The sequence below is a fragment of the Geotrypetes seraphini genome, chromosome 6 (genome assembly GCF_902459505.1).
Source record: "Geotrypetes seraphini chromosome 6, aGeoSer1.1, whole genome shotgun sequence".
In the NCBI taxonomy this organism is placed as follows: Eukaryota; Metazoa; Chordata; class Amphibia; order Gymnophiona; family Dermophiidae; genus Geotrypetes; species Geotrypetes seraphini.
The window spans coordinates 88,946,819-88,963,141 of NC_047089.1; the positions used below are offsets into that span (position 1 = coordinate 88,946,819).

General features: G+C 40.1%; 1 protein-coding gene across 12 annotated transcripts in view; it reads right to left on the reverse strand.

Moving 5' to 3' along the window:
* The window catches only part of LMO7 (LIM domain 7), a 444,867-nt gene that overhangs the window by 61,856 nt on the left and 366,688 nt on the right, over nt 1-16,323 (reverse strand). For 7 of the 12 annotated variants that reach the window (XM_033950185.1, XM_033950180.1, XM_033950177.1 and 4 more), the window contains 4 exons: nt 11,230-11,344; nt 9,055-9,216; nt 7,334-7,515; nt 2,709-2,766 (listed from right to left, as the gene is read on the reverse strand). In XM_033950185.1, the coding sequence (XP_033806076.1) occupies nt 2,709-2,766; nt 7,334-7,515; nt 9,055-9,216; nt 11,230-11,344 (517 nt within the window). The remainder of the gene's footprint in view (nt 1-2,708; nt 2,767-7,333; nt 7,516-9,054; nt 9,217-11,229; nt 11,345-16,323) is intronic. The other 5 variants (XM_033950181.1, XM_033950179.1, XM_033950184.1 and 2 more) reach the window with 3 other exon arrangements.

Genomic DNA, 16,323 nt, shown 5'->3' on the forward strand with positions numbered 1-16,323 from the left:
TTCCCTCACGGCAACTTATAAATCACAATTGTGCACTAAATCAATATTTACTGTGAAAACTCATCTTACTCCAGAACTTTCTATGCACTTTAAGCAGCTAGCAGTGCAGCTTCAAATCATATGAGTCACGTTTATTAACATTAAAAAAACAGTGGAAAATAACTTAAAATATAAAGAACCCAGAAGCCAAAGTTCTGCTTTTGTATGAAACTTAAATCTGGTCCTGTTTCCTTGCTCACAATTTTGAATCCACCCATCTCTTCCTTAATTTCATTTCCTGAAAATTCAGATGGGAATAAAGGCAACTATATATATTTTTTTCTACAGAAAAAAAAAAGAAAAAAAGACTAAACATACTATAACCACTGGGCAAAAGTTCTACAGTGGTTGTGCGGAAGAAAATGCTATAACCTAAATCCTGGGCTATCCATTGCCACCCTCATATATGTAGTACAAAACTTCAATTTTATTAAAATCATAAGATTATTAGGGAAACCCATTACAAAATTCCATTTACATTATTTTAGGAACTACTGTTGAGTGCTCATTTTCAGTATTTTATTTTCTCCAAACACCTTTCCCAACAACAACAACAACAAAAAAAGCAGCAATTTTTAGAGCTACAACATCGAAAGTGGCAGCAAGATGCATTGAGGTCATCATCACCTTAAAATACCCGATAGCTATTAGGAGCTGGACCAATTCTGAGGTATATTATCACCTGTATGGCTACCATGGCTGTTTTCTTATAAAAGGAGTTCAAACAGCATGAAATTTGCAACTTTATGAAAATTCTGTCTTTTGCAGACACACAATGAATGCCAGGTGCTTGGTTACAAGAAGCCTCTAAAATGTATTTAAAGCATCAGTCCTTTTCATCTTAAATCACTGAAAGACATTCCAAGAAGTAGACAAAGGGGTCTTTGTACTAAGATACAGTGGCAAGTGGCCTTGGTGCTCTTTTAGAAAGGTTTTCTCATGCACTAAGGCCATTTTTAACACAGTTGTAAAATGGCTAATTTTCTATTTTTTTTTTCAATTAATGGCCATATGCTAATATTGCTATTAAAGAAAATCTGTTCATGAGCACTTATCAATGGTTATTTTGTAGGCAGTTAGGCCTGGATTCTGTACAAGACACCCGGGAGGGGCATCCTATACAGGATCGTGTCTACACTAACCCCGATTCTGTAACCGACGTCCATGTTACAGACACTGGTTACAGTAGATGCGGCCGCTACACTTATCGCGGCAAGGGATCTCCCTGTCGCAATAGGTATAGCGACCGTCTGTCCCCCCCCCACCGGACGATCACTGGTAGGAGGGTGCCCAACCCCTCCTGCTGGTGGACGCCTCCTGACACCTCCGATCGCCGGCAGGAGGATGCCCAACCCCTCCTACCAGAGGACGACCCCTCCCCTGCGCTAGAACACTCCCCCCTAACCAATCTCTAATTGTTGGCTGGATGGACGGGTCTTGCTACCATCCAGCTGGCAGGCCCGCCTTGTCAAAATGAGGCAGGACCGCCCATCCCCACTACACTAGGCTTAGCAGGGATGGGCCAGAAAGGGGTGGGCCCGCCTCATTCGACAAGGCAGGCCTGCCGGCTAGAAGCAAAACCCATCCATCCGGCCAACAATTAGAGGTTAGTTGGGGGGTGAGAGGTTAGCGCAGGTCAATAGCGCGGGGGAGGGGGGAGCATCCTCTGGCAGAAGGAGTTGGGCACCCTCCTGCCAGCGATTGTGTGGGTGGGCGGCCTTCCAGCAGGAGGGGGTTGGGCACCCTCCTGCTAGCGATCAGGGGCATCCTATGGCAGGAGGGGTTGGGCACCCTACTGCTGGTGATCGTGGGTGTCAGGGTGCATTCTCCAGCAGGAGGGGTTGGGCACCATCCTGCCGGTGATTGGGGGTGTCTGGGGGCACCCTCTTGCCGGTGATGGGGGGGACGGGGGACAGGCAGCCATGATCGCTATACTTATCGCAGCAGGGAGATACCTTCCCGCGATAAGTATAGCAGCCACGTCTACTTACAATGTAGGCCAGCATTTTGCTGCCCTACATTGTAAGCGTATCTCGCTCTACTAGGGAGACGCGTAGGGCCACCTAGGTTCACCAAAGGCCCTTAGGCGAGCTTAAGCGGTCTTGCGGGCCTCCGTAGGCTCCCGGAGGACACCTTCAATATAGGCGGCCTGCCTGGGGAGCATTTTTTTAAAACACGTGTGTCCCGATTGGCTGATTAGACAGCTGTAGGACACCTACAGCTGCTTAAAATCGGGACACACTTTGCAGAATCCAGGCCTAAGTGCTCACATTCTAATTCTGCATTAATTGATCATTGCAGAAACACCTGCTTTCTGCCTGCTCCCTTCTGTGGGAAAAATATTTTTTGCGCTTGGTTTGTATTCACAGAGCTCACACTTAGCACTGGATACTTATGTCTCCCACAGTAAGCCATTTTAAGCAGCAGTAATCACACACTAGTGTTATCACAGCTTAGTAAAAGGACCCACTCAAAAATAGTCAGACGCTTCACGTATAAGGCTTAAGCAACCAGTGCACAGGCCTATCCCCTTCCTGAAAATTCTCTCATTCTTCCAATTTACAGGTAACACGAACGTGAAGATTAAGTTATCTTTCATGCATAAACCACCACCATATAGTAGAAACAGCACATTTTATACCCTCTTCAGAATATGCTTTTGCAATTACCTTTTGGTTTAGAATCTGAGTTGCCTTCTGTCCCGTTGATGCTTTCCATTTCAGTCTGCTAAAAGAAGTGGAAATCAGTCTTTTATGGTTTCATTTGGGATAGTCGTGTATCAATAAAAACTTACCAATATGGAGCCTTTAAATTTTTGATGAGGGAAACATGACAATAAATGAGAAAAGGACTGGGTTTGAAAGCTTGGGATTTAACTATTGGACCAGACTCTGATCTGTTGGCTAGCTAAGTGGGGAGTGTAGAGGAAACATTCATAGCATCTGGGAGAGGGAGTCTCAGTAGTTGCACAATGGTTATATATAGGAAATAATGCTAGAATTAGAAGCCTGGTAGAAGCCATTTCTATAAAGGAATGGAGGCATCTATTGTACTTTATAGTCATCCTTTGAAGACTATATCAACAGATGGTTGAGCTTCCTCAGCGATTTGAGTTTTTATTATGAATTTATTAGTTTTTAGCTCTTTAATTTTGAATTTCTTTTTTTATTGTTCATTAACTTTGCCTTTCCTGTCTGTTACATGGTTCTCTTTTCTACAAGGTTTACTTATTTTTAAATTGTATAACACTCTGTTATGCTCTATGAAGAGCAGGATACTAACCTCAATAAGCCATTAATATAAACCAATACTGATATAACAGCGAAAATATGTGCCTTCAAGTGTGAACACAAATACCAGCCATAGAGTTAAGGTATGGGTGTCTAAGTTCTAGTGGTAAGGGCATAACTTACAATATTCTGCATAAGTACAAGTTCCACCGTAGACTCTATCTATGTTTTTAGTTTGATGTCAGCACAGAGTCTAGTTTATGCTATATACCTGAGCACTCACATCTATCCGCGTGTGTTGCAACACCCCATAAAAAAATATTTGCACCTGCTGACAGACACACTTTGGGCCTTGAAAGGAATTCTACCCTCCCCCCTTAAAAAAAAAAAATTCAACCATTGGTTGAGTCACACAAGACCAGGAATAAGGAACACCCTTTCAACATACAGTGCTGGTTAAATTATGGATTTTGGCAATGCCGAGTGCTTACTGACAGTTAAAAATCAGTGTAAGCTGCTGTGTTTAGCTAATGCTTACTGCATGGAATGTCTGTGCTGGGAACAGGTATGCTACCTCAGAATGACAGTTGAGATTTGAAGACACTTCATTGGATGTTCACTTAACCTCAATTACATTTCAGCACAGATGGACAACTGCAGCAAATTATTATTTACTGTAGGAAGATTAATACTACAGACCGAAACACCTCATTTTTGGGTGTACTTTGTATTTATTAAATTCAAGGTATTTAACAATAATAATAATAATTTATTTTTATATACCGCCAAACCATCAGTTCGTGGCGGTTTACACAATGGTATTACACTAAGGAAATAGAAATACAAAGTCATAAAACAATTATTAAAATAGAGGAAAACACAATTCAGAATAAAACCACTAGGCAAACTTTTTCTAGTCATTAGAAAGTGTTTGTGCTGTATAATATTAATACTTGAACTTGAAAATCTAGTAATGGGTAAGAATTGTGGTATCAGTCCAAAGAAATGGGAAGGGGTGTCAGATTCATGTTCTTTTTGAAGAAAAAAAACCTTAACGCAGAAGGAAATTGCTTGGAATCTGAACATCTCACCACAGTTTGAGAGTGTCTTATCGAAAAAAGCTGACAAGAGGAGAAACTTTGCCATCAAAAAGAATATCTGTCTGTTGTCGCAAGACGTTGTCCACTGCCAGGGACAACCAAATATTAGTAAACTTGTGTCTGCAAAACAGGAAAGTGAGTTTGTAGTGCTTTCAGCAGGAGTGAAGAGAACATGCAGTGGCAGTAAATGTGAGAACTGTTGGGTCCACAGCTTCTGCTTGTGTCCTTTTATGAAATAAACAAGTTGGTTTTATATCAGTGATCTTCAGGGGAGTGTTCATTGTCCGTTCCCACTTCCTTTTGTACTGTTTTATACCCATGGGTTCTCTGTCCTGTTGGACTTTTTGGTGTTTACTTGTTATTAAATTTCACATTTTTCTGTATTTTTCAATAAAATAGTCATTTTCAATAATTTATGTTATAAAATCCATAATAATTTGGCTAGCACTGTATATGTATATTCCTGGTGCAGGATCTGTGTTATGCCCCAGTGCTACATAAGATATACCTAATCAATGGAGGTGCCCATCAATTTATAAAATGTGCACATACCTTGTAAAACTGCCCAGCTCCTCCAAAGACTGACCACTACATAGAACTATATATTCTCTTGTCAGCATGGATATTTATATGTATATACACACTCACATAGTTTTACTGTAGCCAGTTTCCCAGTGGAAAACGCTTTAAAGTTACCCTAAGGGTAAGGCTGCCAACTGAATTCAGATTTGCATGAGAAAGTTGATCCCATCCCAGGTTTACCTTAGTGCATGCTGGGTCTCGTCTTGCTTTTCTTAGCGAATGATTTGGGGAAATCAAAACTACAAGTCCCTGTATGCAATGGGATAAAACGAGGGTTGGATCAACCCTGCCTGCAAATCTGGATCCAGTTGGCAGCCTTACCTGAAGGAACTCTTAGCTCTGCACAAAGACCACAATCATTTTTGCATTTAAACTAAGACCTACTAAGCGAAGTTCACCAACAGGAATGTAGTAGGTATATTGGGCAATATAAGGGAGAGCGTGATGCAGTGGTTAAAGCTACAGTCTCGGTACCCTGAGGTTGTGGGTTCAATCCCACACTGCTCATTGTGACCCTGGGCAAGTCACTTAATCCCCCCAAATCATTGAATATACTAGTTCATTCGCTGGTGATCTCAAAACTGGATTATTGCAAAGCATTGTTCAAAGGAATTACTCTAAAAGAAATCTGTCGCCTGCAGATTGTTCAAAACGCCTCAATAAAACTTATAAGGAATGCTAAAAAATTTGATCATGTGACTCCTTTACTTAAGGAAGCGCATTTTCTTTACTATTTTAAATTGTATTTCTGCACCTACCCCTTCCTTCTGTATCTATTAAGTTTGTCCTGTCAGTCATATTTATATAATTTGTTTCCCTTTGATTATTGTAACTCAATATTTTTATCTTTTGTACATTGCTTAGAAGTCGATATAAGCGATTAATCAAATACATATTAAACTTGGAAACTTGTCTCAGGTACATTAGATAGATTTTGAGCTCATCGGGACAGACAGGGAAAAATGCTTGAGTACCTGAATAAATTCATGTAAACCGTTCTGAGCTACCCTGGGAGAATAGTATAGAAAATGGAATGAATGAATATTTATGTACAATACAGCCTGACCTGGTTCCTTGGGGTTAGAATTATTGATCAGTTATAAACAAAATAGAAAAAATACTTCTTTGAACAGAATGATCCAGTTAAAAATATTTTGAATATGGGTTATGTAAACCCAATTTTATCTGAAAAAGTGAGTGGAGAAGGTTAGAGCAGCAAGCTGAGAGTCAGAGAAGCCAGTGTTCAGATCCTATTGATGTTCCTTGTGACCTCAGGTGAATTACTTCACCCTCTGTTGCTTCAGGTACATATTGTAAGCTTTCTGGGCACAGGAAAATACAGTGGTGCCTCGCATAAAGAACGCCTCGCACAGCGAACGCTGCACACAACGAACTTCATGTCATGATTCATACAACGAACTTCGTTTCACACAACGAAGTCGCCCGAGCTTCCACGATCGCTGCCGATGTATTGAATCCTTCCGCGCAGGCACTGCAGGCAGTCATTAGTCACTGCGCTTAACGCGTTTCACATAACGAACTTTTCGCATAACAAACTTGCTCCTGGAACGAATTAAGTTCGTTGTGTGAGGCACCACTGTACCTATTGTACTTAGATGTAAACTTGCTTTGAGCTACTAATGAAAAGATGTGAGCTAAATAAAAACTGAAATAAATGACATTTAAGTTGAATCAGTGGTTCCCAAACCTGTCCTGGGGGACCCCCAGCCAGTCAGGTTTTCAAGATATCCCTAATGAATAGAGAGATTTGCATATAATGGAAGTGACAGGTATGCAAATCGCTCTCATGCATATTCATTAGGGATATCTTGAAAACCTGACTGGCTGGGGGTCCCCCAGGTCAGGTTTGGGAACCACTGAGTTGAATGATATTTTCAAAACTGTAGCAAGTATACTATTACCAAAATTCCTATGTATCAATCTATTTTTTACAAAAACAGGGACCCATATCCTATGGAAATATATAAAGCGTCAAAGCCAAAGTCAAATATTTTTCATTTAAACTTACAAGCACTTTTACTAAAGCTTAGTGCACTAATGGACATTAGCATTCACTAAATGCTGCATGAACCATTTTATACCTATGAGCCATGTGGCACTCGGTGCACGTCCATTACAGAGTGCACTAAGCTTTAGTAAAAAGAGTTCCTTAAGAGAATGTACAAACACTTCAAATACTATCTCTGTTGCCATCTGTAAATCCAAGTTAACAGTTTGCAAGAGAGTGGCCCAAGACAGCATTATACAGGGTAATTCATTATGAGATATCAAAGATTGACAACACCAGAGTGAATGTAAAGAAAACATTATCACATGTGTCAACATTACATGTCTAGCAAGTTGAGTAAAACAAAAACTTACATTTTTAAGACTGACAGGCAAATCACTCTTTGATGTGTTGGAAGATTTTGTGGAACCGTACACTCCTGAGCTTGCATCAATCCATTTATTTTCAGGAGAACCTACAAGTTTGGTATCCATACTGGTAAGATTTAGGGTTTTATGGCTTTTAAATGGCAGGGAAGGTGGGTCTCTGCCCCAGTCTGATTGGCACATGGGATCAAGTAATGAAGTGTGGACAACAGGAACGTCAAAGTACAAAAGTTAATGAAAACACACTGACATGGGACAATACAAAGAGTGATGAAGCAAGCAGGAATTGTAAGTACAGAATGAGAAATAGGGCATTTGCAAATAGACCACCTTCCCCAAACATGCAAGACAAAAGACTTAAGAGCTAGCACAAACAGAGATACTAGATAGAGAATGACACGGGGACAAATTTTTCCCTGTCCCCACGGGAACTCATTTTACCATCCCAGCGAGTTCTTTTCCAATCCCTGCCCCTTCTTATAAGCTCTGTCCTCATCTGCACAAGCCTCAAACACTTTAAAATCATAAATGTTCAAGGTTTGTGCAGTTAAGGCTGAGCTTGCAGGAATGGGGCAGGGACTGGGACAACGACAAAACTCACATGGACGGAGAAATTGAGTTTCTGCAGGGACGGGGAAAAATGTGTCCCCGTGCCATTCTCTAATACTAGAGAAATTGCTAAACAAGTCATATATGCACTGCAATCCTCACTTAACTCTGCTCACCCAAAATAAGAATCAGCAACAAACAGGAAATAAAACATGTATTGTCCCCAATTACTCTAACAAAGCATTCAGGCTGATTAAACAGCAGTTCTAGGGAAACTTGGAAAAATATTAAATGAGGACTGAACCATATATGTACACACCCCCCATATGTGACAGATACAGGGAAATAGCAAAACTGCCATCTCCAGTCACTCTGCTAACAAACCAATCAGCCATTATGTAGATTTAAATCACAGGACAGAACAGTATGTAATCGCCAATACATAGGAATCCCTCTTAATTCACATACGAAAAGAAGGGGAACCTTGTAGGCAACAAAAAGATAAAGAGCCCTCTCCCCCAAAGAGGCAGACACTTCATACTTATCTTAAATACATAAAATAAGTTTAAAGATTGCCACCATCTAAATAAAATCTTTTTTTTTGGCTATGGCAGCTTTAGTGAAATTTCAAAGGCACAATCCATAACGGGAAGAAACATTTCTGACAGCCAGAGACCACTGGGGCACATCTGTATAAAAAGTCATGCCAGTATGGTCATCAGTTCTAGCACAGAAAAAAAACATAATTGATTTTTCACCTGGAGATGTGCCCTGTGCCTGCCACATATGTAGTTGTGTAACTCTAACATCATGAACTCTTACAACTACACTTTAACAGCCCGTGTTAGTAAGATTGGCAAACAAAGAGCATTCAAAAGTTTGCTCATTGTTATCGTGCGCCAAGATCTTAGGCTACCTAATATAATTGCACCATTCAATCCATTATTTAAAATGGAACACACACCTTAAATCAAGACATCCCAGCCATGTTCTTTACAAAAGCACATTAGACCAAAAGCACTTGGGTCTAACAATAAAAATAGTTCCTGCAGGAAGCAGACGTAGCTGTAAAGCTTCCACCCAACTCCAGAAAGCTTGCAAAAAGGGAAAGATTATTCATGGCAAATAATGCCCTTTGGTTTCCCAGGGAAACAACTCACCATTCTTTCCATATCGTCTGACATCCATTACCAGGTTTCCGGTTTCCAGTGCACTGTCCAGCGCTTCCTTCCACTGACTGTAGTCCATATGAGAAAGCTCGGTGCTGCCAATAGCAAGGATCTCATCATTCACACGCAACTGGGAAAAATCTGCCGGGCTCCCTGAGTAGGCAAGAGGATCAGATAAACTGGAATAGAAATAGGCCCTTTCTGTGCACAGATAATGTGCACAACAATGGACAATCGTCATTTATTTTTCCTTTCAAAATAATACATATGAAGAATGATCCTGATGGTTCTGAAACTGTGCAGAACGCTGGCTGTGTGATGCTAACGTACAAGTAGTACAGAACTTAAGCCACAGAACCCTTATGGAGTAAAATTAGATCTTCTGCATCACTGCATGGCCTCAAACGGAGCAAGTACCACGCAGTTCTACAGCAGCAAAGGTGGAGCATACCCTGGTCTTTACCTTAAAACGTGTGCAAATCAAAAGGTATTTTTCTTTTAGAAAGTTTCCAAAACCTCCGCCATTCCACAGCCATTTTTCTTCTGTGGAGCATGGTAATACCAATTACCCAACATGAAAGTGAAATTTTTAATTGCGCTTGGCTGCAAATCAGAACACACTAAATCTAGTACCTGAAATTGGTGCCATTTTCAAAGTGCCATATTCAGTTTCATTAAAAAACAAAAAACCTTTATTGAGTTTTCATAAAACCATACAAACAGGAAAAGAAATAACGGGTCATGAAATATGTACATATTTGGAGATACATGGTAGTTGTGACCAAGGAAGAACCGACGTGCAGAGGCATGAATCAAAACCAAAATCATGCCCTCTAGCATGTGCAGAAAAACTTACAACATATCAACATTCAAGTAGAGTCTTGCATTTGTGGACCACATCTTGGCAGCAAAAAGAAAGCTCAAATGTAAAAAGATGGGCCTCGTATTGCCTTAACCTCCCTAAAAGCATCGAAACAACAAGGTGGGATGGGCTTTCCCGATTTTTACCTTTACCATTTAGCTGCCACCCTACGCTACAGCACCTTGTGGATGACTACAACACAACCATCTTCTAACGTACCTGGCTGGTACGCTATCAAGTTGCAACTTATGCGCCCTGTTCCCTTGCACTTTGTTCCCTATATGCCTAAAGCCCAAATTTCCCATCAATTCACTACAATACATACTACTAGAATAGCTATCATTCAATTGGAAAATGTATTCTCTCCACCTAGTTCCCGAACTTTCCAGGCTCCTATTTGGCATAATAAAGATATCAGGATAGAAAATAAATCTATTTCCTGGCCCCATTGGATAAACAATAGCATTAGGTTCTTAAATCAAATCATCAAAAATAGATCTATAATCCCTTTTGTAGAACTACAACACACATTCCTACTACTTCCTACTGACTTCTTTAGATGGCTGCAATTAACACACTGCATATCTACAAAGGAAGCATCATCAATTCATTGTGAAATTGTTCCCTTTTGTTAATTTGGTGGCAACATAATTACACTCTAATGCCAATCCAGTTGCTAAAATGCCCTGTAGATATCACATAACACAGATACTGGGGTTCAAGACATTCAACCACATAAGTGAATCAGCATTAAAGCCTATAGAGTAATATGCAATTAAAAACCAGTGTCCAATCCTTGACCATGTTATAAGTGATCATCCCATGCTATAAAATGAATCTCTTTAAAGGCAGTTAATCCCATTCAATCAATAAACCTAGCAGCGTTAGTGTCTACAAAGTACTAGTTCCTAAATCAAGCAGGATATAATTAGAGTGATTGCCATATTAGTTCCCTTTAAATGTTTGTTAAACAGACTAAGGTAATACCTTCTTAGTGCATTAATTTATTTTTGACAGGTTAAAACCTCATGTCAGGGCCGTCTTTTGATCATAATGTCCTGGTCTGAGAAAGGTGGTTTTAACCTCTGAAAATCTGTCAAAAGGTCACCTTATTCTGTTTATTTTGCTTTTATTTAATAATCAAGCAGGTGTATAGAAAGGCTTACCTATTTACTCCTTAAAATTCAACATGTTTTTGGAAATTACAGGATTACCTGTAGGTAGACTCTAAAGATTCAGCATTTGTTTGACTCTGTGCTCTCATAATTCTTAAAACATTGAAAATTCATCCTCCTAAGGCTCACCTTCTTCAACCGAGGTCACAAAAACTCCATTACTATTCCAGGTGGTTTTAAACCCAAAGCCATGGCTGCTCCCTGGTCTCTGGTTGATGCTGACTCTCATATCACTGTACCGTTCCTGAAACACAGAACATGACACCTGAGTGTCCAGTTTCACTGTCTTCAACACTAACTAAAATGAGGTTGTGCACAATATGTTTTAATTATCTATCAGCACAGTGACAGGGAAGAGCAAAAGATTTTTTTTTTTTTTTTTTAACATTATACAATAGCATGAATTTCATAGCTATAACTAGAGAACGCAATGTTTTAAAATGGCTGCCTGGCTTTCAGATTAGACAGATTTCATAATTACTGTAAGCTAAGGCTACCAACTGGTTTTTTAGTTCCCTATTACAAACTCTAAAAAAGCAAGACTAAGGGCTCCTTTTACAAAGCCGTGCTATACCGCCGGCCGCACTAGCCGCTACCGCCTCCTCTTGAGCAGGCGGTAGTTTTTCAGCCAGCGCGGGGGTTAGCGCTTGATGAAAAGTCGCGCGCATTAAACCCACTAACGCGGCTTCGTAAAAGGAGCCCTAAGTCCCAGCATTTACTGGGGTAAACCCAGAACTTGACCAACCCTCCCCTGTGAATCTGGATCCAGTTGGCAGCCTTACTGTAAGTGCAATGTGAATTTGTTCTCGTAAAAAGATGAACTGAAACTTCACTCTCAAATATTCAAAATCCAGATTTTTAACATATTTTTGTATTACAGACCTGATTTATGTTGCTCAAGCTAGTGCAGTGAACTTCAGTAATTTTCCAGTGGGGGACAATTTGGCACATATAAACACAGTTGGTCAATGTGATGGCTACATCTGGATGTTTCCTATTGACAGCTGTTAAATTATTGATGTCACCCACTTCTCAAAATTCAGGTATTCAGAAGTGTCAGAGGGTGGGAGAAAGCAAAAGGTCAAAAATCATTTTTTTAAAAATCTGTCTTCCTTCTGCCACTGTATCAGGCCAAAATTCTGAATCTAGTATTAATAAAAAGCTTAGATGTTCAGTTTCAGAAATTTGTTAAACCATCACACGAAAAACAAAAACCAAAAGGTGACGATGGCATTTTTTCACTTCCTCCACAGAGCTGCCAAAGGAGCTGACCTTCCGGGAAGGAGATTTAAGGCCTGCACATAGTTCCGCCCCAGCACATACCAATTTATGTTGAAGTCACCAGAAGAAGCCTCCCCTTCCAACAGCAGCAGGAGACGTCTTCATAAAATGTCATCTCCTGATGCCACGGGACTAGCAGTAGCAGGAGAGGGTGTTGAATGAAGGCTTTTAAAAACAGAGAATAGTAATGTTTCTGGAATCCAGTGGATTCAGGACCCAAGGCAACATGGGTCCTGTCAAGACAAATCTGATCAATTTCTTTGACTGGATGACCAGAGAATTGGATAGAGAGAGTGTGTTAGATGTTTTAGCAAAACCTTCGACAGTGTCCACACAGGCATCTAATAAATAAACAAAGTGCCCCAAAGTGATGGACTGGGTCAGGGACTGATTGAGTGGAAGGCAGCAAAAGATAGTGGTCAATGACGATCTCTCTGAGGAAATGGATGTTACCACTGGTGTACCTCAAGTGTTAGCTCTTGGATCCACTCTTTAACATTTTTGTAAGCGATATTGCTGAAGGGTTGTCAGGTAAGATTTGTCTCTTTGTGGATGATACCAAAATCTGCAATACACATCCCTAACATCATGAGGAAAGACCTAATGAAGCTTGAAGAATGGTCTGAAGTTTGGCAGCTAAGATTTAATGCTAAGAAATGCAAGGTCATGCATTTAGACTACAAAAATCTGAGTGAATGGTACAGTTTAGGGGGTGTGATAGTATGTGATGACCTTAAGGCGGCCAAACAGGTTGAATAGATGACTGTGAAAGCTAGAAAGATGCTAGGGTGCCTACAGAGGTAAGGCCAGTAGGAAAAAACAGGTATTGATGTCCCTGTAATAAGATTCTGGTGAGACCTCATTTAGAGTATTGTGTACAATTCTGGAGACTGCACCTACAAAAAGATATAAACAGGATGAAGTTGGTGCAAAGGAAGACTACTAAAATGGTCAATAGTCATAAGGCATATGGAGCTAGACTTAAAGGTCGCAATATGTATACTTTGGAGGACAGGTGGGAGAGATGGGAGATATGATAGGAGAGGGGAGATATGACAGACGTTTAAATATCTATGTTGCATAAATACGCATGAGGCAAGTGTCTTTCATTTGTAAGGAAGCTCCAGAATGAGAAGGCACAGGATGAAGTTAAGAAATGATAGGCTCAATCTAAGGAAATACTTTACAGAAAGGGTGGTAGATGTGTGGAATATTTAATTATTTTGTTTATTCAGTTTTCTATACCATTCTCCCAGGGGAGCTCAAAATGGTTTACATGAGTTTATTCAGGTACTCAAGAATTTTTGTCTGTCTGTCCCAGCAGGCTCACAATCTATCTAATGTACCTTGGGCAATGGGGGGATTAAATGACTTGTCCAAGATCACAAGGAACAGCGTGGGTTTGAACCCACAACCTTAGGGTGCTGAGGCTTTAGCTTTAACCACTGTATTACAAGTGTGGGACAGGCACGTGTGATCTTTTAGGGAGAAGAAGAGATAGTGGATGCTGTGGATGGGCAGACTGGATGAGCATTTGGCCTTTTTCTGCCATCATGTTTCTACATGTCTATGTGATTCTTGCTGTCGCTGGATAGGGAGGCCATTCAACAGAAGATCCTGACTCCGTAGCAGGAATATAGGAGATAAGCAAATCCATCTGACTCAGTTCCAGGGAAAAGGAATGTGAATGTGGTAGGAAACTAGAGTGGTGTCAGAGTAAGAACAAGGATACTTCTCCATATTGTGTCTTCCTCTAAACACCCTACTCCCAAGGCTTTTCCACTATTACCTCATTCTCTAATTTTCCTTTTGCCTCAGTCCTAGGCTTCTGGGTGCTCTTCAGAAGGTGTAGCCCAGGATAATCACCAACTCTTTTGGCTTACTTAGGTTAGTCTGTTCCTGTTACTCTGCCTTATCCTGCTTTTTTTTCCTGCACGCTAAAGACCACATATAAACATTGAAGCATGCATATGAACAGTTAAGTTTGGGGCCCTCTCAGTCTGCAGTACTCTGCCATTTGCACAGTGTGCCCATTGTTTGATGTACCGTTTCTATGCTCAGACAGGCCAAAGTGCTTGAGCCGACAATGTGCATGTTAAGGAGATTTTAAAAGCACTACTGTGCAACTTGAAGACATTTTCAAGCTTTCTGAAAATGTTGAAGTGGTTGCTTACACAGAGTGACTCATGTAAACTAAAGTAAAGTCTACTTGCCCACACCATCTCTCCCTAAATTCATCCCCCTTCCATATTCTCTACTAAAGTGAATATTAAACACAATTTCCACCATAGTCACACTAATCATTGCGTATGACAACACATCAAAAGAAAAACCCAATTCAAAATTAAACCTAAGCTACTTTATTGTTAAATCGCTGAAGTCCTAATCATGAACTTTTATCGTTCCTAAGCAATTTTGGCCCAATACCACATCATAAACAAAATATTTCTCAAGCTGAAGACTTCAAAAACAACACATAAAAGGGCCTTGTACAAGGCTACAATGCAGTTGGATTTTTACCTCCTTTATAAATTTTTCTCAGGTTACACACTAGCTCAGTTTTAATGAATGTGCAACTGTCTACCGGGGCCAGCAAACGCACCAAATGGAAAACATAACTACAGGTTAATTATGCAACCATTACCAATGAGCAAGTCAGATGCACTGCCCAATCATCAATAGCCAAAGAAAAAGCCATGCCTACAGATCACCCCTGTTTGACCCCAAAAAGATGCCAAATACCATCTTGGCACACACCTTGAGAGCAAAGCTGAGTTATGAAAGACCATGCTGTGAGAAAAGAGAAGCAGTAAGTAAGAATGTAGCACCTACACTAGAAACATTGCCGGGAAAGGCTGGATGAAAGGGACAGGAGCTCCTCCATCATAGTGTCAACTTGGCACATTTGTGAAAGGAATTAAAAAACATTTCTAACATTTGGGGGTTACATACTAAAAACATTATTAATAGGAAAAATTCCTCCAACAGTTCACATTATCTGGACTGAAAGCCATGCACATAAATGTGAAAGTTGAAGTCAATTTTTTTGTTGCCGGAGAATTAGACAACAGAAGCTGCTAGCTTGAATGACACCTTTGCTATTTTATTGACATTATGATTTTTAAAAATGATAAGAGCAGTTTTAGAGAAAGTTCTCTCTCACTGAATTCATATGTTGGAGTGCAATGCCTAAATTTTTGTACTTCATCGATTTTATTCAAGTTGTCAATTCTTTTCTGATTTTTTTCCACATTAAGCAACTTTGACCTCTATAGGTATATATAAAACTTGGTTGTAGCACATGTGTCCATTCCTGTTGCAACACTGGGCTCTGAGGGAGATTCTGCTGGTCAGTTTTTTTTTATATTAGTCATTTTCTTCATATATGAAATATTCTCACCTGCTTCCTAATTGGTGTGGTTTTGTTTGCATTTTATACAGACTAGTTTTTTTCACTTGAAGGAAGCATTGTCTTGTATTTATTTCTTATATGCCAAAAAATCCTCATTCAGCAAAACAAAGAAAAATCCAATGGGTCTGCAGTAAAAGGCGAACAACAAAAACAAGGAAAAGGCTGCAGAGTGGAATGTACAAGGTGCAGGAATCTATTAAAAGTCTATACAAAATTGTAATCCATAAAAAATGGCTCTCATATACATGGAGTATGGACCCAACAAGGTCTGTGTTTCAGAGAAACACTCCTTCCTCAGGGGTCCGGGGTACCCAATGTATCATAGAGAGTCTTGTGGAGAACAACACTGTAATTTAAAATAATCAAAATTTTTATGAATCTGAGGCAAGAAAATCTCCTTCTGGGCTAACGCACAGGTGGAGTACTGCTACCGAAAGTTATATATATATATTTTTTTCTTGACTTAGCTCACTCTTCTACTGATCCTCTGGTTGCGATATCCCTTGACGCTGAGAAAGCTTTCGATATGG